We start from the raw sequence: 26711 nt of genomic DNA, 5'->3' as shown, positions 1-26711 counted from the left end.
AATGTAAGGCCAGAAACTATCAAACTCTTAGAGGAAAACATATGCAGAACACTCTATGACATAAATCACAGCAAGATCCTTTTTGACCCACCTCCTAGAGAAATGGAAATAAAAACAAAAATAAACAAATGGGACCTAATGAAACTTCAAAGCTTTTGTACAGCAAAGGAAAACATAAACAAGACCAAAAGACAACCCTCAGAATGGGAGAAAATATTTGCAAATGAAGCAACTGACAAAGGATTAATCTCCAAAATTTATAAGCAGCTCATGCAGCTCAATAACAAAAACACAAACAACCCAATCCCAAAATGGGCAGAAGACCTAAATAGACATTTCTTCAAAGAAGATATACAGACTGCCAACAAACACATGAAAGAATGCTCAACATCGTTAATCATTAGAGAAATGCAAATCAAAACTACAATGAAATATCATCTCACACCAGTTAAAATGGCCATCATCAAAAAATCTAGAAACAATAAATGCTGGAGAGGGTGTGGAGAAAAGCGAACAATCTTGCACTGCTGGTGGGAATGTGAATTGGTACAGCCACTATGGAGAACAGTATGGAGGTTCCTTAAAAAACTACAAATAGAACTACCATATGACCCAGCAATCCCACTACTGGGCATATACCCTGAGAAAACCATAATTCAAAAAGAGTCATGTACCCAAATGTTCATTGCAGCTCTATTTACAATAGCCAGGAGATGGAAACAACCTAAGTGTCCATCAGCGGATGAATGGATAAAGAAGATGTGGCACATATATACAATGGAATATTACTCAGCCATAAAAAGAAACGAAATTGAGCTATTTGTAATGAGGTTGATAGACCTAGAGTCTGTCATACAGAGTGAAGTAAGTCAGAAAGAGAAAGACAAATAACGTATGCTAACACATATATATGGAATTTAAGATAACAATAATGTCTTGAAGAACCTAGGGGTAAGACAGGAATAAAGACAGACCTATTAGAGAATGGACTTGAGGATATGGGGAAGGGGAAGGGGAAGCTGTGACAAAGTGAGAGAGTGGCATGGACATATATACACTACCAAACGTAAAATACATAGCTAGTGGGAAACAGCTGCATAGCACAGGGAGATCAGCTCGGTGCTTTGTGACCACTTAGAGGGGTGGGCTAGGGAGGGTGGAAGGGAGGGAGATGCAAGAGGGAAGAGATATGGGAACATATGTATATGTATAACTGATTCACTTTGTTATAAAGCAGAAACTAACACACCATTGTAAAGTAATTATACTCCAATAAAGATGTAAAAAAAAAAAACAGTATATGCCTTGTTTATGTGTTGGGAGGGAGAGATATAAAGCAGAATTTTATTTATTTTATGCAAATCAAACATTCATTTATGGAAATGAAAGATTAGCATATGACTTACTTATGAACCTGTCACTCCTTGCTCTACAGCTTTTGATGACTCCTATTCGCTATAGAACAAAGTCCAAACTGCTTAGTATATACTTTAAGGCCCTCTTTTATCTGGTTTTAACCTACTTCCCTAGGCTGATATTTACCACCCACTCCTCCCACGTCCAGGAATCTTATGCTCTGGCCTCTTGGACTGATTTCTACTCCTGTTCCCTTGGACCTCCTGATATTTCTTACTCCACTGGGACCTTACTCCTTTCCACTTTCTCTGTCCTTTGACTATTAGTCTCAGATGCTCACCAGTCTTCCCATAAAGTTTTCTCCATTTTACCCAAAGGAATTAATCTCTTGGAGTGTATGCCTTCCACTCACTCCTGAATTTCTGAATACTTCCTTAGCTTCTTCTTGGGGCTTCCGATTATATTCCACCCCTTATATATTGTGGTTCCATCCATAGCCATATTTATGGTGATATTAAATACCTATGTGACTTCAAGTACCAATTTTTTTTTTTTTTTTTTTGCGGTATGCGGGCCTCTCACTGTTGTGGCCTCTCCCGCTGTGGAGCACAGGCTCCGGACGCGCAGGCTCAGCAGCCATGGCTCACGGGCCCAGTAGCTCCATGGCATGTGGGATCTTCCCGGACCAGGGCACAAACCCGTGTCTCCTGCATCGGCAGGCGGACTCTCAACCACTGCACCACCAGGGAAGCCCTTCAACTACCAATTTTATTCTTATGACAGTTAAGGCTATTTTTCCATCATCTTTCTATGCCTAAGACATGTGTTTTTTCTTTTGTTTTTTTTTTTGCTATGCCATGTGGCATGGGGATCTTATTCTCTGACCAGAGATCAAACCCGTGCCCCCTGCAGTGGGAGTGTGGAGTCTTAACCTCTGGACCACCAGGGAATAGATACATGTATATGCATAACTGAATCACTATGATGTATACCTGCAAATAATGCAACATTGTTAATCAACTATACTCCAATACAAAATAAAAAGGTAAAAAAAAAGACGTATTCAGCTGCCAACTGGGCACCTTTCTCTCTTAGGTATCTTCAAGCACCTCAGCCTCAACTGTGGAGAACCGAACATTTCTTTCCTGACATCTATGCCATATTTATGTTTCCTGACAGTGAAAGGCCCCATTGTTTCCTCGGGTATCCAAGCCCCCCAAAAAAATAAAAATTAAAAATGAATTGTAATAAATCAGTTCACATAATCCATTATTCATAAATAAGGCCTCAAGTCCTTTTCATTCTACCTTCCGAATATCGTATTATCTGTTCCTTTTTGTCCTCATGTCACCACATTAGAGTCTTCCCTATCTTCTTTTTTTTTTAAATTAATTTTCATTGGAGTATAGTTGCTTTACAATGTTGTGTTAGTTTCTACTGTATAGCAAAGTGCTTCCCTATCTTCTTTTTCAAGTCTGTCTCTCCCTGTCTTGCCCCTTGTCCCTCCATTGTCCATATATTGCCATCATGATATATATGAATTCAAATCTGATCATATCACACTTTCATTTCAAAAAGCAAACTTTTGAGTTGCTTCCCATTGTCTTAAAATAAAATTTAAACTTCTAACACAGCACAGTCTGTCCGTGGGGAAGAGTGAAGCTTGTAAGGTATACAATCTCCAGCATCTACCCTATCCTTCATCAACTCTGAATAGTTGATCCCTTTCATGTCTTTTGTTATTACAAATAATGCTAGAATGAACATTACTCTACATATAATTTTGGGCATGTATGAGTTTATCTATAGGATAAAATTCTAGAATGGACATGCTGGGTCAAAAGTATATATGTTTTTAATTTTAATAGATACTTAAGAAATCCATTTCCAGTTATGGTGGAATAACTTGCATGAGATCAACTCTCCCAATTCAAACAACTAGAAAAGTGGTATGTAATTAAAAAAATTAATGTTGGAAGGTATTAGAGACTACAAAAACTGAAATAATTTGAGGGGCCAGAATTCTAGAGAGGATGGAAGCCCTGAACGTTGCCTCTTCTTCTAATTCAAAAATGCTACAGAAGTGCCAAGAAGCTGAGGAGAAAACTCCAGCTGAGAAGCTGACTTGGACTTTCAGCAGCTTCACAGGGCTAGGGAGACAAAAATTAGAATTCAGGGCAAACCAAAGTGGAATGGACCTGCTTAACCCTCCAAGTTTTCAGTTGGATTTATACATGGACTCTAACTTAGGAATAAAGGCAAACCAGAAATAGTGCAGCCCTTGCAAATGCTTATATCCAACTTTGAATCGTATCAATCCTAGAGTGAATTAAAGTGATCTGATCCTACTCTTATTGCCTATTTCTCTCTGGAGAAAAATAACGTGATTCAGAGCCTTAGATTTTAAATATCTCACATACAGTTTTCAGCAGGCAATCAAAAATTACCAAGCATATCAGAAGACCTGAGAAGATAACTGAAACTAAGAAAAAAACACAAAATAGAAACAGTCCCAGAGGATATCTATTTAATCAGATTATCAGATGTAGACTTTAAAATGACTATGGTAGGGCTTCCCTGGTGGCGCAGTGGTTGAGAGTCCACCTGCCGATGCAGGGGACACAGGTTCGTGCCCCGGTCCGGGAAGATCCCACATGCCGCAGAGTGGCTGGGCCCGTGAGCCGTGGCTGCTGAGCCTGCGCGTCCGGAGCCTGTGCTCCGCAGCGGGAGAGGCCACAACAGTGAGAGGCCCGCATACCGCAAAAAAAAAAAAAAAAAAAAAAAGACTATGGCATTGGGTGAATAGATGAACTATTTTAGGGGATATTTGAAAGCTATATCAAATAATCAAATAGAATTCTGGAACTTAAAAATACAATACCTAAAACTAAGAACACAATACATGAGTTTACCCATAGATTAGATACAGTTGTATAGACAATTAAAGAACTGGAAGATAGGGCAATGTAAAATATCCAACCTGAAGCACAGAGAGAATAGAATGGAAATAGAGACAAGAATATGAGATGTAAGGAAGAGAAGTTTATCATACATGTAATTGGAGTTGCAGGAGTGGAAGTGAGAAAGGAAAGAACAGAAGCAGCGTTTGAAGAGATTTTAGGGCTTTGCTGTGATTATTTTTGCTGATTTTGACAAGTAGCTTCTCAGGATGGTTTAAAATTGCTCTAAAAGGGAGGGGTGAATATAAATGGATAGTTGTACATTTTGAACAGGAATTCTTTTCCCTGATAGTTATAGAAAATTATGCAAAGCAATCTGAGTGTCTTTTTCTCTGGCTTCTGTGTAGTCTAAGCTGTGTATGTGGATTTTCTGTAAAGTGAGTACTTAATATTTATACAGTTAGAAATTTGTTTCTCAGCTTATTCACAACAGTTATCTGACACAATCCACATTTTAATTCAGACTGCCCAGGTTTTTTGCTCTCTTCTTGTTTCCTTTCATTTTTGCATATGCTCATAAAGGAGACTCAATCAGTTGCCTGATGTACACATAGTACAGTGATTCTAATATAAAAGTGAATGAGTCATTTGTCAAACTCTATCTTCTTTCTGAATTTAGAAAGTATTTTTTTAACCTATTATCTAGGACTCTGGTCTTCTGCATCATTGTCTAAGACAAATCAGATTTTAAGGAATGCCTGTATCTCCTTATCTTTATGAATAATGTGATTAACCTCATTAAGTGATTTTAAAGATCAACCACATGTTCATTTTTCGACTTGTTGACACAACTCTCTTGAATAGTCAAGGAGTCCAAAAGAAGGGGAGAAAGCAGACAACCTTTGAACTTGCAGGGGTGGGAGAGAAAGAGGTTAGGTAGAGGAACCCAGTGTGTTTACCTGCCTCAGATCCCCTGAGCCACTTTTTATGTACTGTGTAATGTGTCACATGTACTGTGACATGACTTATTAACTGTAATGTCAATTTTGCTAATATATTAATCTTTGAATATATTGCTATATTCAAGGGTTCATATTTTTAAGTTAGGGAATTTTTGCATATTATAATGATTTCCCATGCAGGAATTAATATTGTGAGAATTACAGAGAAGTTGGTGGCGGGAGTTGTGGTGAGAAGATGATACCTTTGCGCAAGAGTCCTTTCATAGTTCCTTCAGATCCCATAGGGTAAGAGGCAGTGTGGGATAGCAATCGGCAAGTTACCTCTGTACCTAGGAGCCCAGGTGTGAATCCTACCCCTGACTCTACTGCTTACCTGAAATGTTGATCTAGTTAGTTTCCCATATATAAAATGGAAGTAATAACAATGAAATGATATATAAAGTGCTTAGCTCAGCATCTGGCAATGTTAAATGTTAACAATGTTTACTATTATGAGTAAAATTTATAATGTTAAATGTTAGCAATGTTAGCAGGTTTACTATTACGAGTAAAATTTGCCATTACTAAACAATGTTAACAATGTTTATTATTAAATGTTAGCAGTGTTTACTATTATGAGTAAAATTTGCCATTACTAAAGAATAATTTGGAAACTTTTCTGCCTTACAAAATACACAGAGAACTGGGTAGACACTATAATTGGGGTCATATTTAAAACTCTCAAGGGATTTTTAACTGGCGTATATCAACATGTGAGGCAGCAGTCCTAACAGAAAAATGGCAGAAGCTATGGAGAACCACTATACAGAAAATGTCTTAAAACCTAATACAGACCGAAGAGATGCTCAGACTGATTTAGTATCAGAGAAATACAAATTAAAGCAACAGTGGGATGTTACTTGTACCAGTTTGGCAAAAATGCGAAAGCTGGATAATGGCAGTTATTGACAGGTGGGGATTTGTAGAACCCTTCTAAGAATGTGGACAGGTACTTCCATTATAGAGGGCAATATTGTAATACCTAGATTAAATGTCCCTATACTCCTTGATGAAGCAATTCTCCTATCAGTCCCTAAGGGGACATGAGTGAGACTAGTCCTTTGCAGGGTTAGTTTTGATGGTGTTGGGTTGGGGTTGTTGGAGGCAACATGGATGTCCATTCCTGGGAGGGCTTTTAGTTAAAACGTGGTAGGCACACCTTACAAACTACAGATTTACAGTTAAACAGATATATTCAATGTGCGAATGGCAGCAAAGTGCTGAATGAATAAAAGCAACATTGAGATAAATTAAAAATATAGTATACATTTAAATACATTTAAATAATACATTTTCAAGGACATAGACAAGAGATACACATGGAATACTTTAAAATATTTGCCTGTGATAAGGAAAAAAATGGGGATAAAGAATAGAGATAAACAGGAATTTTTATTTTTTATTTCTTATTGAAGTATAGTTGATGTACAATATTATGTAAGTTACAGGTGTGCAGTATAGTTATTCACAATTTTTAAAGGTTATACTCCATTTATAGTTATTATGAAATATTGGCTATATTTCCTATGCTGTACAATATATCCCCATAGCTTAGTTATACGTAATAGTTTGTAGCTCTTAATTCCCCACCCCTATGTTGCTCCTGCCCCTGTCCCTCTTCCCACTGGTAAATAAATGGGAATTTTTAAAAAAAACAATAAAAGAATACCCGACTATTGCTGAAAATTTGAGATATGATAAAGTATAGGGTAACAAATAAAAAGCGTAGTTCTTCTGCCCCATGATGCACACTGCTAACATGTCGGTGGATTCCATGTTGTTTTATTGCACACACAGTGTTCATTGTACACACAAGCTCATGTCATTAAATACTTGTACATATTGTATTTACATAATTTGGTACAACTATACATACAGTTTGTTTCCTTTTTTTCTCCTAATATGCTGTGTTTATTTTCCCACATAACTAAATCTATTGGAAAATACATTAATTAATGGCTGTGCAGATTCCATTATATTTATATTCTACATATGAATATAGCATAGTGAATTTAACAAGTTATCTCTTGGGAATATTTCTTTCTAAATTATTATAAATAATGTTATTTATTTTTAAATTATTATAAATAATTTTGTGATTATTATCTTTCCTAATAAATCTTCATGTACATTTCTGATTATTACTTTCTTTAGATAAATCCCTAGGAATGTAATTTCTGGGTCAAAAAATACAACAACTTCAAGGCTTATACATTTATTACTCTAAATTAACTGTGGAATCATTTTAGTCATTGATTCTTAAGTTTCTATAGGTTCCTAAAATTATCACCTGAACAAGGGAGTTAAAAATCATTTTATCTTTTGTGCTTTTTTCCCCCAAGATTATTTTCTCACTGTTCAAAAAAAGAAGATGAATTTTAATATGAAAATTACATCAAATTTTAAAGGTTTGGGGCCGTTATTTAAATGTTCGTTAAGAGTATTCCTATTTTGTGATATTTTACAATGTTTGTCAAAGTTAATACTCTCAAATGGTCCTTCAAACTTTGCTATGGGAAGCAACCCTCTGAGTCTTTCCTGCCTCTCACTCATATCACCATCTTACTTTCATCTCTTATAGTTGATTTTTACCTCCATGTCTATGTATTACTTCATGATTTCCCCCAATTCTAGAACTATTTGTTGACTGCTCACTCTAGATTATACAGATTTAGCTATCTTTACTCCCTTTGCCTCCATCACATGTGTGTACTGTTTCCCTCATTCCATCTTCCCATACAGTTATATTGCAATTCCAGTTGGATGAATAGTCAGTGTTTAAATTACGATCACTATGAAAATTCAAAACACAGCTGAGTTAGATAATAAACTCTGGTAATAAACCTTTCCTGTACAACTTTTTACTTTTTCATTTGAATTAATAATTGTCTTGTTTTATTCACTTATTTAGTATTCCATGTAACAATCACTAATTCAGTGCTGTACTCACTGCCAATTTTCTAGTCTCTTAGCCAGATGTTCAGACATGTTAAGTAGTTTCTCAGTTTCCTCCTCCTGAAGTCGTTTCCAGGGCCCTCTGACCTGTATGTAATCTGGGCCAGTTTCCTTCTATGTTACGAGGCTGTCATGCTATCATCTCATAATCCTGGAGAGCCCTTTACCTTTCTTCTTTGTTGAAGCCCTCATTTCCTGGATCCAGCATCTTCCTTTTTCTTTGTTTTATTCTCATTTTTGTGAAGCACATTCTCTATAAGATTTTAATAAATGGTCCACAGGAGGTAAGTGTTTTGAGACACTGCATATCTATAAATGTCTTCATTATTTCCTTGCATTTGATTGGTTCTTCAGCAGGTCATAAATTCTATTTTTGGAATATTTTCCCTCTGGATCTTGATAGTATTGCTTCATTCCCTTGCAGTTGGTATATGCTGTTGAGAAGCCTAAAGTCATTCTAATTCCTGACTATTTGTATGCAACCTTATTTATTTCTCTCTCCATCTCTCCGTAAGAGTATGTAAGATATTTCTGTTGCCCCAAGAATTGTAAAGTCTTATGTGCTGTGTCTTGGGTGTGCATATTTTTATCCATTGTGCTGAGACAGGTAGAATTTTCAGCTTGAAAATTTCAGTTCTGGGAAATTTCCTTGAATTACTTCACTGGTGTTTTCCTCCCCTTTGATTTTGCTTCTTTGAATTCCTATTATTTAGATATCTTTTAATTTTTACCTACATCATTTTTCCCCTTTCTGGGAGACTTTCTCAATTTTACCTTCAAAAATTTTAATTGAGTTTTTTCATATCTTATTTTTAATTTCTAAAAACTTATTTTTGTTCTCTGAATGTTCTTTTTTTAATCTATAATACTTTATCCTTATTATAATTTTTCTTCTCTCCTGCATAGTCCTTTTTCTCCATTGTTTACTTTGCTGTCTCTAACTTTCATTTTAGAGATGTTTCTGCTAATCTTTGGTGTTCTACTCATATTTAAGAGTAGGGACCTAAAATTTCTGTGGTAAGCACTAAGTGTGTGGATGGAGCTTTGTGACCTTGAGTTTCACTACAGGGAAGTATATCTAGGTCATTTAATCTGAGCTAGTTAGATTTCAAAGAAAAGGATTCTCCAGTCTGCTCTTGAAGTGAACGCATGCTGCAGGTTTTTTTGTTTGTTTTGTTTTCTGGGAGTTGAACAAGGAAAATGCTAGAGGTCTCCGAATCTTGTGTGCATACATTAACTGAATCCCTCTGTTTTTATTATAGTACCTCTGCCCTCAGCTGTGTTTCTTTTCTCCCAGGCTAGTTCCTCTGTCTCACCCTCTGCAGAGAATAAACCTTCAATGTTCTGCCATGGTGGAGGAGAGGCAGTTGCCAGCCTAGAGTGAAAGGATCTGGGGATCTGACTGCTTGTTAAACACACTGCCAATCAACCCTTCTTATTTTGGTGTCCTTCTCACATTTTGCCTTTACTTCCAGAGGTACCCAGTGCCACCAACTCATTACCTTATTGTTTTAGAGGAAGGAGTTATTTTACTGAGTAAATTGGTTTGGTCCTTTGCATTCTCCACTGTCGGTCGGCCTAGGATCCAGTGTTCTTGGGTCTATTAAATTTGTTGATCCTGTCACTTGCTCTCTGCTTTTCTGCATCTTTTTGAGTTTATGCCATTTTATGAAATACCTCCCATGAAGGTTTTAGAAGGGGGTGGGAGTAGATGCATGGATTCAATCCACTGTCTTTACCAGAAGCAGTTACTCTTTAATCAAGAGATTTCTTAAGATCATCCAAGTAAAAGTTGTCTGCTAAATGGAAGAATGAAACCATATTATATAAAAATTGTGAATATATAGAATTGGTTGCTTTTTCCAGAACTATTCACATAGAATTGGGAAATTGGACTTCTAGCCTTGAGTCAAAGGTAAGTAGATATGTACTAAGGAGTATACCACTCAGCTAGGTGCTATAAGAGCTAAAGCCAGATATGTGCAATGCTGATTTCAAGCTTAAAGCTGTATTTCAAGTTCTGTTTTATATGAGTTAGCTTGTCTTCCTTATGGGTTTGACAAAAGAGCAATTTACAATCCAAGCTACCTATCACTTAAAAGCAAAAGATAAAGAGAATTTCACTAAAGTTGATTTGATAGTGTGGGTGAGAGAGACAGAATTTTAAGCCTTGTTCCCTGTACTGCTAACTTTATGGGAAAGAACACCTTTAAGTGACCTTGAAAGTCAAGAGGAGGTAGAACTTCCTTGAGGGGAGATTTTGAATTTTGAACATAAGTGAGTTGGAAGGATATGTGGAATTTTATGGTTGAGTCCAGTGACTATTATAAATATAAATTACTAGGTGTATTAAAATGTATTCTTAAAAAAAGTAAAAAATATGTACCGTAGGATTTCAAAGAAAATTATATGTTGTTGAGAGAATTCTGAGTAAATTCAGAGATAAATTGACAGCCATACTGGACTTTAAGAATGGATAGGATTTTTGACTGCCTGAACTGTTTGGAGTATATTTTGAGTACTGGGAGAGGAAGCTGAAAAAAGAAGTCAAAGCCATATCTTGAGAGATTTTGAATACTGAAGTGCGGATTTAATTATCTAAACAATGAGGACTAACTGCAGGATTTAGAGAAAGGGACTAAAGTTCTGAAAGGTGTAGTTTAAGGAATTTGACCTGGCAGTAAATAGTGCCCATTAATAGCTGTAGTTGAAGAGAAGAGGTGAAGGTCCTCCATACTTAGTGGCTGTTCTAATATATGACCTTGAACCTGTCCCTCACATTTCTCTGATTGTGTTTTATAGAAGAACTCTTAACTGCCAGTGTCATGTGGTACTAATAGAACTGAGTGATAAGTATTTGTAAGGACTTCTTATGTGCTCAGTTCTATGCTGGCTTCTATAAGGGGTACAAAGTAAGTCAAAGAGTTATTTTTCATGGAACTTAGAGTTTTGTAAATGAGGGGAGGACTCTAATAACTTGGATCATATAAAGCCAAATTGGTATTTGCTATAAATGTAATTGGGCTAAGAGATGGAAGATGACCACATGACCTAGAGTAGCTGAAGGCGATGTCATGGAAGCCTCAGCACTTAAACTGGTCTGAAGGATGGATGAAATTTACATGGGTGGTGGCAACAAAGTGAATCAATATGAAGAAGATTCCTTGGCAAGAAGACATGCAGGGACAATGATGAACTTGTTTTAAATGAAACTAAGAGCTGGTATTGGTAGATTAATAAGAAAAAGGTGAGGTGGGAATTTAGGACCCAATCATAAAGGGCCCTGAGAGATGGACCAAGCAATTTGGGATAAGAAATAACAAGATATAGAAGGCTCATCAACAGGGATTTATATTATTAAAATATATCTCAGGAAATTTAGTCTGGCAGTAGTATTCTTGGATTGGGAGTAGAAGAAATTGGAAATGAAAAAGAGTCTAAGGTGCTCTTATAGGAAACAGGTGTGAGGGCTTAGAGCATGAAACCGCTGACAGTAGGGATGGAGAGAGAGAACAAAACTAAAAGAAAGATTTTGATGGAAGAATGAAAAAGAAACTAGCACCAAATGGCCAGAAGCTGGAAAAGGAAGAATCAAAGATTAATCCACACGTAATGATTGGGGAAATTAGAAGCACACATTTTTGCAGAGGAGAACAGGGTTGAGAAAGAACATGATAAGCTTGGTCTTAAACATACTGAGTTTTAAATTATAACATATAAACCAAAGGCATATGTTTTTAAACTATGAGGTTGGCACACAATTGAGATGTTCAGGCTAAAGACTAAGGTTTGTTATTTATCAGAGTCAGGACACAACTTTAAATTCTGTGTTTGTTTAGTTCTAAGCTACATAACCTTTGCAAATCAACCTAGTTTTCACCTCTGGAAAAGGGAAAAAATAAAATTAGTAGCCATTTCATTGAGTATATATTATATGCTGTGTAGTATATTAGACATTTTTTTTCACATGGTTTTATTACTGAAAACAGCACTCCTATGAGGTAGATGCTGTTGTCATCTCCATTGTACAGATCAGTAATCTGAGGCTCCGAGAGTTTGCATGACCTAAGATCACGTAGCTACAAAGTGACAGAGCTAGGATTTGAACCAAGGGCAGTGTGTCTCCAAAGCTACTGCTTTTAATCAGTTATGCAATGCTGCTTTCACTGTGCCTCACTACAGTATGTGCTTTACCTACTTTTATAGTTAAGATGTGTATTTACTAAGTGCTTACTAAGTGCCATACTCTGTGCTAAGTGCTTTTTATGCATTATTTTATTTAACCATCTAACAAGCCTATGACGTTGCTACTACTAATGTTTACATTTTACAGATGAGGAATCACTTAGAGGGTGAGTTACTTTTCCGGAGTCACAGAGCTGGGAAGTTGCAGAACCGGAATTTATGCTTTAAGTCTATCTGATTTCAGAGCGGATGCTCTTTTTTATTCTTAAAAGTTATTTTGAAGATTAAATAAGATAATTTCATCATTTTCTTAACTTTAAGGCATAAAGCAAATTGTCTTTAATTAGTAGTGACAGTGTTCGTATTTGCAGCAGCAGAATAACATAAAGGTGATGGTTGAACCCGTGGACTGCATAAGCTATCTGAGGGAATAAATTGATAAAGAAGACTATAGAGAGAATCATGAGGGCTATTTATAATTTAGGAGCAGCAGGAGGGAAAGGAGTTGGAGAAGCCTAGCAATAACTTAGAAAATACAGTAACATGGAAGCCTAAGGAAAACAATCACAAAGATTTGAGACATCAGTTGTACCACATGCTACATAAAATTTGAAAAAGATAAGGTTATTAGACAGTGTCCCAGCACATTGCTACTTATACTAAAAACCAGTAAACAGGACCACCATCCATCCAGTTTCCCAATGCAGAAAGCTGGGAATTTTTCTTACTTTTTTTTAAACTTTCTTCACTTCTCCAGTCACTTATTTCAGCCTAGAAAATCTCTCTCAAAATATCTGCCCTCTCCTCTCCATCCTCACTGCTACTTCTCCAGTTCAGGAAAGCTTTACCTCCTGCCTAGATTCCTCCAGCAACTTCTCAGTTCTTTCTACTTCTTGACTTACTGCCCTCCAGCCCATTCTCCACTGTGCAGCCAGAATGATGTTTCTAAAAGACAAATGAGATCAGGTCAGTTTTCTGTTTAAAACATCCTCATGGGTTCTCAATGATCTGAGGATAATAACTTAGTATGGGATATGAAGCCCCATAACATCTGTCCTCTTTCTAGTTTTTCAGCCTCACCTCTCCACTCTTACTCGTCTAGTTATGTTTCAGCTATGCCAAACTTACTTCAATTTCTAGTACCCATCGTGTGCTCTGGGACTTAACACATGCTGTTCCTTCTGGAACAGTTTTCTTCTCTCCTGCCTTCTCTCTCTCTCTCTCTCTCCCCTCTCCCTCTTTCTCTTTCTCTTTCCCTCTCTCTCTCTCCAGACTTTCCTGGTTAACTCATCCTTCAGATTCTTTGAGAAGCCTTTTGAGTTCCTTCCAGTTAGGTCCCCTGCTTTATACTCCCACCGCATCTCATGCATCCACCAAAGCAATCCCTACCCTTTATTGTAATTGCTTATTTAACTTTATGTCTGTACCTCCAGACAGTAAGCTGTTTTATGCAGAATTTATGTCTGCTCCTATTGTTATCCCCAGCACTTAAAACAATGCCAGACCTACTGTAGACATTCAATAAATACTTCTTTAATAAGTGCTATGAATGAATATATGCAGCATGAAATTATTTTGTATGTTAAATACATCATTTATAAAATGAAATTGTGGTGAGTTTTTTAAACCTCATGGTTTTCTCTAGGTGGTAGGAGGGATGAGAGAGTGCAATTTCATTTGGCCTTTTCTTTTTTTTGTCAGTTTTAAGATTAGTAACAGCAAATGAGGTAGGTTTAAAAGAAAAAATATCTTGATTTAATAAGAAATTCTCACAATTATGGTATTACAGTCTTTTTTTTTTTTTTTTTTTTTTTTGCGTTACGCGGGCCTCTCCCATTGCGGAGCAGAGGCTCCGGACGCGCAGGCTCAGCAGCCACGGCTCACGGGCCCAGCTGCTCCGCGGCATGTGGGATCCTCCCGGACCGGGGCACGAACCCGTGTCCCCTGCATCGTCAGGCGGACTCTCAACCACTGCGCCACCAGGGAAGCCCTACAGTCTTTTAAAAGGATAAAAAAATTAAACAGGGAAATCATGATGCCCATAACCTTTTCAGTTCAATAATTAGTAGAGCTCAAATGGAGTTATTATGAATATGAATATTTATCTGTATGAATAAATGTGCCAGAAAAAATAGAATCATATAAGTAATTTCCTTTTCATTTACTAGGAATTCACTTTTTAAATGCTCAGACTCCAAGGCATTCTTATAAGCCATGAAATGACCCAAGTCGGCCACATCTGTTCAAAATGTGTTTTAGAAAGCTTATCTTAACAATAGTTAGTTGGAAAATTAATGTTCACCTTCCATAAAAATTTTATCCAGAAGAGAACACAGCACAATTTAGATATATGTGAAGCAAGGAATATACTTGTATACAATGGAAATTATAATGTGAAATAAGTAAAAAATGATCTTATTATTTTATCAAAAATAATTTAACTGGTTAGAAAACAGCAACATATTTCTTTTCAGCTGGTCAAGATCCTTTTGAAATTTTATTTTATTTTATTGATGTGTTAGCTTTATACCTTTGTATTTATACAAAGGATGGGACCAGTTTGACTGATGTCAGACAGAATAACAGCTGTATTAATCATATCCAGTGGCCATCTGATGTGAATCTTTTTCTATATAACATTCCCCAAATGGTTAAAAATGGGGAAAAATAGTGACATCCCTGATTCAGTGGGTAATCAGATAAGAAAAACATTGACAATCATGTGTAAATTTTATTCAGTTTTAGAGTTCCAAAAGTAGAAAATTTTTATCCTATTTCTAACGATATAGAAAAAGAAATTAGTAACTTTCTCCTGATGCCGAAAGCTCAGCTTCTCCGTACACTGGTGCCGAATCAAATCTCGGAGACAGAGATTTGGGTGAAGTAGAAAAGGATAGCTTTATTACTTTGCCAGACAAAGGGGGACACAGTGGGCTCCTGCCTCGAAAAGCTATGTGTCCCAACTTGGAGAGGACAGTGAGAAGTTTTATAGTAATGGTTCAAAGAGGGTGTGATCAGCTCGTGGACATTCTTCTGATGGGTTGGTGGTAAGGTAAGTAGGAGTCAGCCTCATCAACCTTCAGGTTCCAACTGGTCTGGGGTCTACATGCTTGTGGGCAGCATACCATCGTTAACCGTTAACTTCTCCCGCCTGGAGGGGATTTCAGTATCTGCAAAACAGCTCAAAGATATTATTGTGTATCCTTTGATGGGGAACCAGGACCTTGTGCCAAGGCTGCACTATTGTTTCTCTTAACTGTTTTGTTTCTCCCTTGTCTCATATCCCCTCCCTTCCCTAATTAACAACTGCTTGAATCTGCATGTTGGAACTCAGGGAAGGTCATGGAGGCTGAATGAAGGCTATTTCCTGTAATCACAGAAATGGGAGACACAGAAAGGCTTTGTGCCCAGAAGGCCCACAGGGCCCTGCTCGGTATCACTCCTCCCTTTTACTTCATAATTCTGTTTGGGAATGGCTTACTTTGTGTCTGAAACTATACCTGTCAGTACATGCCAATTGGACCCTTTTCTGGGAGTATACAGGGTATCTGAACCATGGAGAAGACAGCCATTTGGTCATTGTGTACTGTGTGCTACACACTGCTAGGAAAAAATTATGAGAGGGTTTAAGAAATTTAGAAACTTACAGTCTCATGAGAAACATTTAAATTCAAGGGGTACATAGTAATGCAATACAGAAATATGTCACAAGGCAGCATAGGACAATCCCACAGGCAATAATAAGAGTGATTTCTATAAGTTGAAGAGAAGGAAATTGCCTGTTGGGGTTTATGTTTATCACATTATATTTCACTTTTTAAGATTTAATCTTTTGGGTTTTTTTTTTCCAGCCAGTCAAGATTCTTTTGAATCTTTATTTTACTTTATTTTCCCATTCAGTGTATTAGCTTTATGTCTTGGTATTCTTGTGAAGGATGGGACCAAATGGCTGAAGTCTGACTCTCAGTTTACAGAGCTTGATTTCCATTGAATAGGCAATGGTCAAACACCAAAAGTTTTTGAGTGGATGAATGCCATCTCATATTGTTAAGGAAAGTTAGTGTGTTGATAACATGTAGGGTAGATTGGGAGGGGTGAATATAAAGCAGGAAGACAAGAGATTATTGTAATAGTTCAAGTGCAAAGTGATCAGTAAGGATGTTAGAATGGAAGGGAGTGCATACATTTTCTCATTCACTGCCATATGCCTAGTGTATAGAAGAGCATCTGGCACGTAATAAGTACTGAGTGAATATTTGTAGATTCAATAAATGAATTCATGAAAATTTTTAAATGTAGGCTGTGTGGCAGAAGGAAAGGAAGGAATTAAGTTCTACTCCAGTATTTTAAGCTTGATTGAACAGAAATTGAGCAGGCAGAGAAGGTTTTGAGGAAAAAATTAAGAACTGTGTTTTATTCACGTTGAAGTAAGGCAACAATGCTCCCAAGTAAAACACTCAATAAACGTTTGTTATGGGGGGAGCGAATACATGGGAGAGAGGTTGACGGCTAGGGTTTTCACTTCGAGAGCCATTTGCAGTAGAGGTAATAGATATAGTAGGGGTCATGGTCCTCAAAGATGGGAGTATATAGATAAAGAGCAGAAGGTCCAAGGGAATAGCAAATTAATAGAGAAAAGATAACATATGTCGACTGCTTCCTGTGCACTAGGCACTGGGTTAAAAGCTTTGTATGTATTATATCTTCTAATACAACATCCCCCGAAGCGCAGGTATTACCTAGGGAAATGGAAATTCAGAGAACTTAATCAATTCATCCCGGGTCCAGTACTCAGTAAGTGCTGGAGCTAGAATATGAACCTACAGCTGTCTATCCCTAGTTTTCCAACTGTGCTAAAATTACTCTCTGTTCATAAATTTTGTCTATCTTTTCCAGTAAATCTTTAATGTATTTATAGTAGTTATGTTTAAAGTCATTATCTACTGAGTTCAATATTTGGTTACTGTGTGGGTCTGTTTTTGTTTTGTTTGTTTTTCTCTTGATTACAGGTCACATTTTTAACTTTTTCACTGTTCATCTAATTTGTTTTATATATATTATGGTAGATATTGAATAAAAAAGAACAGTAGAGACTGAAGTAAATATTCACTCCAGAAAAGTCACACCCCTTCCTCTGTCTGACAGCTAGTTTGTGGTGTTTATTCTCTTTAGTCTGATCTCCAGTTGAGCTGGGTCTGGTTTGAGTTGTTTCAGTTTGCTACGTGTTTGAAATGTTTTGAAAGCAGGATAAGGTCTCTCCCTTTATCAGGGCATGTGATCTGTGCTCCAGTGAGTCTAGAGATCTCTCTCTCCTTCTTCCCCCTACCCCGTCCCCCTGCTTTAAAGTCCTGCTACCAGTTTTTTTTTTTTGGTCTTTTTTTTGCCTTTTCAAGGGCTTACTGCTGTTGGCCTTTCCCTGCCTCCTCTCTGGCTTTCCAAGTCTTGGCTGAAATCTGTCTGTCTTCCTGCCCTGTCACCAGTCCTTGGTACAGTGAAAGTTCAGTAGAAAAGACTTGATGGGCAGGTGTTCTCAAAGGGATCTCTCTCCCCTTTTCTGCCCTGGCCCTAGCTCTCTGCATGTAGCTACTGTGTACACTTAGTTAAGACTGTGAAAAAGAACTGGCAGCCTATACACACTCCCTGGGTCTCCTCAGGACTCTAATAGTCCGTCACAGAGGTCCACAGATGGCCATAAGAGTTTGGCTTTTTGTATATGCTGATAGACGTCAGCGTAGATTTGCTTCTACTCTGTCTGTTCCCCCATTAGGAAAGTGACCATGGATCTTCACTTATCTAGGAAAGGCTTATCCTGATCTGCAGTTAGTTCATCCAGACTTCTTTGCATTCTCGGATCTCTGTAGGTAAAACACAAAGGCATGGTTGCTTTGTAGCCTATCTGGCATGTTTTTGGTGTTACGGTGATAACAACTGTCTACTTCCACTTTTTACATACTAACTGAAACTATTTAACAATGTTTTAATAATTAATGGACATTAGACCTTAGTGGTCAAATAGCAATATGAAAAATATTTTTTATTTTTCAATATAGATTGCTATCGTTTGTACTTAAATTATGGAAAGAATCATGATAATTCAGTGAGAAACTAAACCTTAGAAAAACTGTTACCTATTTAGTATTTTCAGTTACAATGAAATTGACAGAGAAACTTATCAAAGTGAACTGCAAAAACTGTATTTGGAGTGATTAAGTGCTGGCATACAGTAATGCTAATTTTGAGTTGAAACCCAAACACAGACCTGAAACATGTTAGAATAAAGTTGCTACCTTCTGTGAATAGTGTAGATATGAGTAACACTATCCTACATGTTTTAGAAAAGTAAATTGAATGTTGTGTACCACAAATATGTCTCTGGAATGTACACATCTGAATTCTCTACTACCTAAACTGACCCTTTTTTTATCACATGCATACATCATGCTTTTGTGCTACCAGGATGTTGATTTCTAACAGGGTGCTATGTCTTAGATAAAGAAAATGGCTTAAAGGAAGTGGCTAGCATAAACTGCTTCTTGAGGTCTCTCAGGACATCAAAGGGACTTGGAACTGGCTAAAAGTCAGCCAATAAAGATCGAATTTTCTAGATACTTGCGTCTACTAGAGCTTGAAGCTAGTAGAGTTTAGAGGGGCTGCAAAAGACATCCTAAGGATTCACAGACTACTTCTTGGTTCATCAGCCATAAACACCACTGGGCTCTTTACCCAAATTTCTTTACTTGGAATCTGTGTCCATGCTGGTGAACCAGTAGTAGTGGGGAGAAGAGATTGCACATATTATTTATAGAAGCGACATCACTGTTTCATCATATTGTGGTATTAAAATATAAGGTGCAGTATATTTAGGAAGCTTCCGGAGACCAGGGACATTTTCTTGTTTACTTTTGGATCTTTTTCATCTAGCAAGGCCTGCCAAATAATCACTGTTAAATAAATATTTGTTGAAGAACTGATTGGATGAATATTACGGAAATATTTTACATGAACTGGAAATATCACTGGATGCATCCATATTTTAGATTTCCTAGTACTATGTTGGATTAACATAGCAGCTCGCATTACTTTCACTAGGGACTAATAAAAGGATATCAGTAGGATAACAGCCATGCCAACTTTAATTTTTAAAAATCCAGTTATTCTTTGGTGGTAGATTATAGAAGTTTTGCAAAGCTTCAGTGAAAGATTTTCTAATAAAAGGAAGCCAGTGATTGTTAAGGTATACTCCCACATAAGAAGACTGTCCATAAAGGTGAGAGTAGAAGGTTCACTTGGTAGACAGTTGCTAGAATGGGAAGACCAGTGAAGGGAGATCAGCACAGAAGGGGTCAAGCACCAGCTGACAGAACAAGGAAACACCCCTGAAATCCACATCCCATTATTATTCCTACATTTTTTATTGCAAAGCAGACATTAATTTAATTTGGTTTACCACAGTAATGTATTCCTGTTATCTGCTCTCATAAGGGCCAGCTGCCGTAATTCTGCCTTGCTGATTCCCTACTTCATTTATCCACTTTGCTCATGTGAGTTCTTATAGAAAATGCCACCCCATTTTCTTTCCTTCACTTTTCTTGCTGTTTGCCTTTACAGGTCATCCACATTACTATTGATCCTTAGAGGGAGTAGTAGAATTTTCATAGATGTGTGCTTTAAATCCCGAAGGGCACGTAGTCAATAGTTGAAATGTAATGGATTTGGAATGGTAGCACAACCACAAAAATAACCAAATAAATAAATGTGTAACTGTGCAGGTAAAACCAAAGACTTAGGCCACAGTCCCAGCACTGGCAGTAACAGAGAACATCAATGGAGGCGCTCTTCCTTTGGGCTGGGAGAGACTGTAAGCAGGGAAAGCTATGAAATTCAGAATGAAGGAGATGGAATCATAGTGCTAAAGCCTCCGCACGAGAGCAGGAAGATTCTATGGCAAGCCAGTGAGAGTGCTCCCCAGCACTGATTCCAGCCATGTACCAACCAGATAAGAGATGATTTTACTCTCAGTATCATTTAAATAACACAGCTTATATTCGATGCAAAGCACAGGGAATTTTTTTGTTTCTTTGCTTATTTATTTGTGTGTTTTAATTTCAGGTTTAATCAGACAACATTATAAGCTATCCCAACCTTTCTGGGAGTTACACTTTCCTAGGGCTTGCCTGCAGCGTTGGAACTTCGTTAGTTCTTGATACCCTTGGAACTTTACTATTAATAATAACCTTAAGCATAATAACCATGTTTATGGCTTCTTTGTGTGCACAGGCCCAAGGAAAGGCCTTAGATTACATTCTCTGTGTCTCTGAGAAATGCTCTAAACACAACATTTTTTCCCCTTCTACATATATGTCAAAGGGCAGGGGAAAGCACAGTTTGGCTGCATATATTCTCATTTACTACGTAATTACTTAGTATCTTTCCCCCTTAGCCTCCCTTTGAAGCTAAAGCTAGTGGCATTCCTAAACTTTATAGTAATCTTTAAGCTTTCTCATTATACACAAAAATGTTGGTCGCTTACATCTTTTTATAAGGGTTTGGTGATTATTAAAAATGCTGTGCTTTATGATAACATTTTTCATATGGTTTTAAACACATATTTTAAGCAGAAATATACAGTTATTTTCCTGTAGCTCACCATCTATTTTGGAATTAAAGTTTCTGGCATGGATATTTTTTAGGACAAAATAAGTTAGGTGAACATTTTTGCTAACTAATTTTAAGATTCCTGTTTCTTTCCTTCTTTTTCTTTTTCTTTTTTTCCCCTATTTTCAGCTTTCTAAGAAGTACGGAGTCCATGTTTGTGGAGAAGGTGGAGAGTATGAAACGTTCACTTTGGACTGCCCTCTATTTAAGAAGAAAATAATTGTGTAAGATATCATTTCAGCATTTTCTTCCCCTTCCTCAAATTTAAGTGATGGAAGCAACATAACATTAAGCTGGAGGCAACTTTTGTTAAGAGAAATAGAACATGTCCTCCAAGTTCACAAACACTCAATATGTTTAATACCAGTGAAGTCGTCTGAATACCTAAATCAATACATGACAAGACGAGGCCTTCATAGAAGCCTATAAACTTTTTAGACATTGCACTTTCATTTACTTGCTGATTATCGCCTACAGTAAAACTGGTACCTACACACTGACACTTTTATCCTTTCATGAAGTGTGAATTGCCTGTGTTATTTATCTTTCATTACAGCTACATTTGATAAACTGCCACATCAGTAGCCTGTGGGTTCCATTAACTCCGTTCTCTTTTTCCTTTTTCTTGGCTTTAATAACTTAGAATGGTAATACTAAACATTTCTCTTCAATTATTTGGGGTTAATTTTATATATAAACTTTGTTTTTAAATGAATTCTGTTTTATGGTGAATAGTGTGATTTCTTTGCCATACATTGTTAAAATTCGTGTAGCAAATAGTAGGAACTTTCTTCAGTTTGTTAACATTATTATCCATACTCTAATTTATATCACTCCTCTCATATGCTAAGAGAGCACTTTATTTGCTTTTCCTAAGCTCTTCAGCTTCTTGAAAAGGTTGTCAGAATTATACTTGATTTCAGAAACCTCATCTGATGAAAGACTAGAATCTTGTATCGAATGGACAGCTTTAATATTTTCAACACTGAAAGGTGACTTCTTTGTACATATTAATAATGAGGGAAAGAATGTTCTAAGAAGTTAAGACAACTCCAGGTGAATTTTCTAAAAGTTACATTTATCTTGGGAAACATAGCCAAGACCTTTCCATTACCCTGTGCAATATTCACCCACTCTTGCTTCTCTCATTTCTTCTAATTTGTTTTCCATTAATAATCATCGAACATAATAATAATATATTTGGCAAATATATATCAAGTACCTATTATGTCTAAAGCATTCTACTGGGCACCACTGATGTTGAAACATAGTTCCTGTCTCCAGAAGGGTGGAAGGAAGACACACCTGCATAAAATTGTGACACAAAATGGTAGAGGATAAGAGTCAGAAGAATAAGCTCATAAACGAGAGGTATTTCTTGTGGCTTCAGTGATCACAGAACAATTCGTTGAATGAACTGTGCCTTAGGTATTACTTCTATGAAATAATACTGTTTGGTTACTTAAGAAAAACATTTCCATGCTAGGGTGAAATTATAGTATAATAGGAAACTTGCAATATACTTATTAGACTAACCAAATTAGAAAAAAATAAAAAGCACAATAAGAGAAAGAAGGCCAAAGAATAATACTCTTCCTGTTCATTGCACAACTTGAGGTCCTGGAGCACCCAGAACTCTTTATGGACAACATAGAATTATAAGAAATGTGCTGCTTTACACTACCTAACCATAAGGTTTATTTATCATAGTACTTTAGACCTGAAAAATGAATCTTTCACCTCATCATTGTGTAGATAGAGAAACCTCAACCTGACTGAGGCAATGACATGATGGGAGTTAATCATGCTGTTGAAGAGAAGGATGTCAGGGAAGGTGTATTAGAACCCTCTAGTGCCAAAATGAGCTGTTCAATTGAACTGGATAATCATTTGTTGAGGATAATTATGTGGGTGGAACTCTGCAAGCTGCCACCCTGCTCTGTAAAAGTTCTTCTGTAAGAATGGAGAGGCACATCAGCAATACTGGAAGTGCTAACATACGCGTGTGTACCTTGAGAACAGAAGGGGAAGAACTGACATTTCTTTCTTACTCAGTTATCAGCTACTCACTAATCTGATTCTGATGCTTAAGCGTGTTCTTTGTTTTTTTTCTTCATAGGTTCTGCCTCCCCTCAGCTTCATAACTTTCTTATTCGATTTCTTTTCACTAGATTGCCTTCCCATTTATCCCCACTTTACTAAATCCTTCCAATTTTAAAGGCTTTGGTTGTTACTACTTCCAGTGCTTGTCCTCATATCTGAACTCTCAGAACACACAGTAGTAGGCACTGATAAATGTTAAATATCATGGAATTAATTTTTCATTTATTGTTTAGTTTTAAATATCCTATTTCACTTTTATGTATTCCTTTCTTAGGTTATAACTAGAGCTTGTAGTAGTTGAATGGAAAAAAGAATGTCACCTACTATATACAAAATCTTTCCTTCTCTTTAAAATAGAAAATGTCCTTATCATACCTATCTGATAAGCACTAAATGTGATGATGTGAATGAATATGCATTGCACATTCTAAAACTGTATATAAATTAAAGTTATTTTATTTAGAGATAGTTTTCCATGTGACACAATTAAAAGATAAGTTTAGACCTGGTAACTACTTGTTAACAATTGACAGTTAATCATACTGGATCCTGTCAGTTAGAATGTGTTTGGGGGGACAAAGTTAATAATTTCTCCTGTTATATTTGACATAGTAGTGATCTTCCACAGTTAGCATACAACTAGTTGATTATTAGGAATCCCCTTTTAAATGTCTAATTCAAATTTTATGTTAGAAAAGGAGACTATGAGGAGAAAAAATAAACTTTTGCATGCAAAATGATTTGATTATAATTAGGTGTGGTTTTTTTTTTTTTTCCAAAGACACAGATAGAATCTCTTGTATAATGAAATAATTTAGACAAATTAGGGTGGTTCTAGAAGTTTATTATGAGATACATTTTGCCCCGAATTCCAACTAACATTTTTAAAATCTTGTAGGAAACACTGGTATAACAGTCTTTGTGTGGAAGTAATCTTTTAAATTTTTGACTAGAACATTTTACAGTTTACTTTTCACATCAATTAGGATGTGACTACTCACCTCTAGATGCAAATTTTTAGATCAGAAAATGAGGGTTTTTTCCTGAGGAGCCTTGACAAAAAGAATTGCAGCCTAGTCTTTAAGAAAAGAGGACAACTGTAGGTCCTCAAATAAAAAACCTACTTTCTCAGTGTCCCTGGTGGCACAATGGTTAAGAATCCACCTGCCAATGCAGGGTACACGGGTTCGAGACCCGGTCTAGGAAGATCCCACATGCCACGGAGCAACTAAGCCCGTGAGCCACAACTGCTGAGCCTGCGCTCTAGAGCCCGCGAGCCACGACTACTGAGCCTGCGCACCTAGGACCTATGCTGTGCAACAAGTCACCGCAGTGAGAAGCTTGCGCACCACAACAGAGTGCCACCCCCTGCTCGCCGCAACTAGAGAGAAGCCCGCGCGCAGCAATGAAGACCCAACACAGCCTAAAAGAAATAATTTTTTTTTAAAAAACCTACTTTCTTTTTATTTCTTACTTTGAAATATGTGTGTATGCATATCAAAAGTAAGGGAAAAAACATGGGGAATATAGCCAGTATTTTGAAAATAAAGTAAGAACTAAAATCCCAATGTATTAATGAAGGTGATAATTTTCTTCTCACTGTTAATGAACACAATTTTAATGTCAATCTTTGATACAACCCCGTATTTCCATTTGAATTGTCAATATTAATGTACTACTGCTACAGAGTTGCTGTGTATGGGATGGATGGATGGATAGAAGAAACAATGGGAAGGAAGGAGGGATGAAAAGAAGAACTAAATTCTATGATTAAAACACTATGCTCTCATTTTCCCCACTTACTCCTCGTTTCTACCTATTCAAGACAGAACTCAGCCCAGAGCATCATAATATGGCATTTTGCCATGAGGATGAATCAAGTACTTTCCTTATCTGCCTTCTCATATCTATTCTGTATCACTTGGGAATTTATTAGAATTTATGAACCATTTTCCTTGTATTTAAATTTATATAATTATTTTTATTATGCTAGAGATAACCATATATTGTTATTGGTATACATGTATGCTTATGTTCATGTATCCATATATATACAGTATGCATGTATGAAAATGTACGTATTCGTGTGAAGATTGGTAATTGAAAAATCAGTGTGGGTTTTTGATAGTGTCAATAGTTACTGTGTAAATGTAAAGATACTTAACAAAGTTAAACTATACAGTTATTTGTTTATTCAACAAATGATTGAAAATAAGGCAGTGTATTCTTCACTGAGCCAGAGGTGGAGTGTGGGGAGACAGGCAGACAAAGATGAACAAAACCTGGTCCCTCTCTAAGAAGGAAGACAAGCACACAGACACATGATTATAATATAGTGGATGTGTTATGAAAGGTCTGTAAATGCATTACCAAAGCACATAAAGCAGAAAACTAGCACTGTCTGAAGATGTCAGGCAAGCCTTCATGGAAATGATGTTGGAAATGTCTTGTGAGGATAAGTGTGAGCCCACGGGGAATATCTGCGTGCAGTTGTCTTTTCAGAGGGGAAGTAGGAACCAAGACCATGGCTGAGCCTCAAGAGAAAATTCAGTATTTTGAAGTGAGAGGGTTAGGGCCTGATCTCTTAACTTGAGAGAGAGCCTATAGTCAGGGAAGAGAGACTCAGACCTGACTCAGCTAGCTGCCCTTTTGAAGTCGTAGCTAGGGATAAGCCTAACGCAGCAGTGAAAGGGAGCATGGGATCCAGCTCTTGGCTACTGAGAAACCTCAGTTGTGTAAGAGGAAGGGGCTGCACTGATTACTTGTATTAATAGGGAAAGAGGAGGAGGGTAGCCAACTGGAAAGCATTTTTGCTGTTGTAGAGTTTTTCTTAATTTTCTGGGTCTCTCTGAGGGTATTCCAGCAGATTCTGCTCTAGGTTTCAGAGAAATCCATGAAGCAGACAGAAACCAGAGACTCTTGAAAGTTGAGTTTCAGGTGAGTTTATGAAAGAAAAGCAGAGCAGTAGTGGCATTATACTGTTTGAAGCTAAAAGCCATTTATTTGAATCTATTTTCTGTCTCCCAGTTGATTCTGGCTTTGTATAACTGAATGAAATGACGTTAGTCAATTAGAGATTATGGATTTAATAGAATCCATAAAAACCATATTCCTCTTCACTTAGTGTTCAGAATGTTATATATTTTCTCTGGATAACAATCTTGGTTCAGAATGCAGTAATTGTATCAATTAAGTGAGCTATTTGCTGTCAATCTTCTGTTTCTAGTGGGAATAACTGTCAAGAGAAAGGAGGGCCCGAAACCCTTTCCACTGACACATCACTGGTTCAGGTTAATCATGGTTTTGGTGTACCCATTGTCAAGGATATCAAGACCAAGCTGCCTACATCAGGCATTATTGAGGCTCAGGATCAGTTTCCAAAGCTGGGATTGGGAACATAGAGATTGAAATTTAATGTAAGAATGAGGTCATACACAGGAACTAGAATTTGAATCTATTGAAGAACCAAAATAGGACCAGAACAGACAACTCAGGAGTAAATAGACAAGAGGACTAGACTAGAGTTAACAAGGCAGAGAGACAGGTGGTAGAAAGC

At 36.9% G+C, this 26711-nt stretch overlaps 1 protein-coding gene across 4 annotated transcripts in view; it reads left to right on the top strand.

Annotated features, from left to right (window-relative positions):
- The window catches only part of DPH6 (diphthamine biosynthesis 6), a gene marked incomplete at its 5' end in the record, with an annotated part of 217059 nt that overhangs the window by 144509 nt on the left and 45839 nt on the right, over positions 1 to 26711 (top strand). For all 4 annotated transcript variants that reach the window (XR_014326080.1, XR_014326081.1, XR_014326082.1 and 1 more), the window contains one exon: positions 21182 to 21276. Coding sequence is in view for 1 of the 4 variants with exons in the window: in XM_082835618.1 (XP_082691744.1) it covers positions 21182 to 21276 (95 nt within the window). The remainder of the gene's footprint in view (positions 1 to 21181; positions 21277 to 26711) is intronic.

Source organism: Leucopleurus acutus (assembly GCF_964270905.1).
Source record: "Leucopleurus acutus genome assembly, chromosome: 1".
NCBI classification, from domain to species: Eukaryota; Metazoa; Chordata; class Mammalia; order Artiodactyla; family Delphinidae; genus Leucopleurus; species Leucopleurus acutus.
The sequence above is the reverse complement of the archived record's forward strand: the minus strand, read 5'-3'. Positions and strand labels throughout refer to the sequence as shown.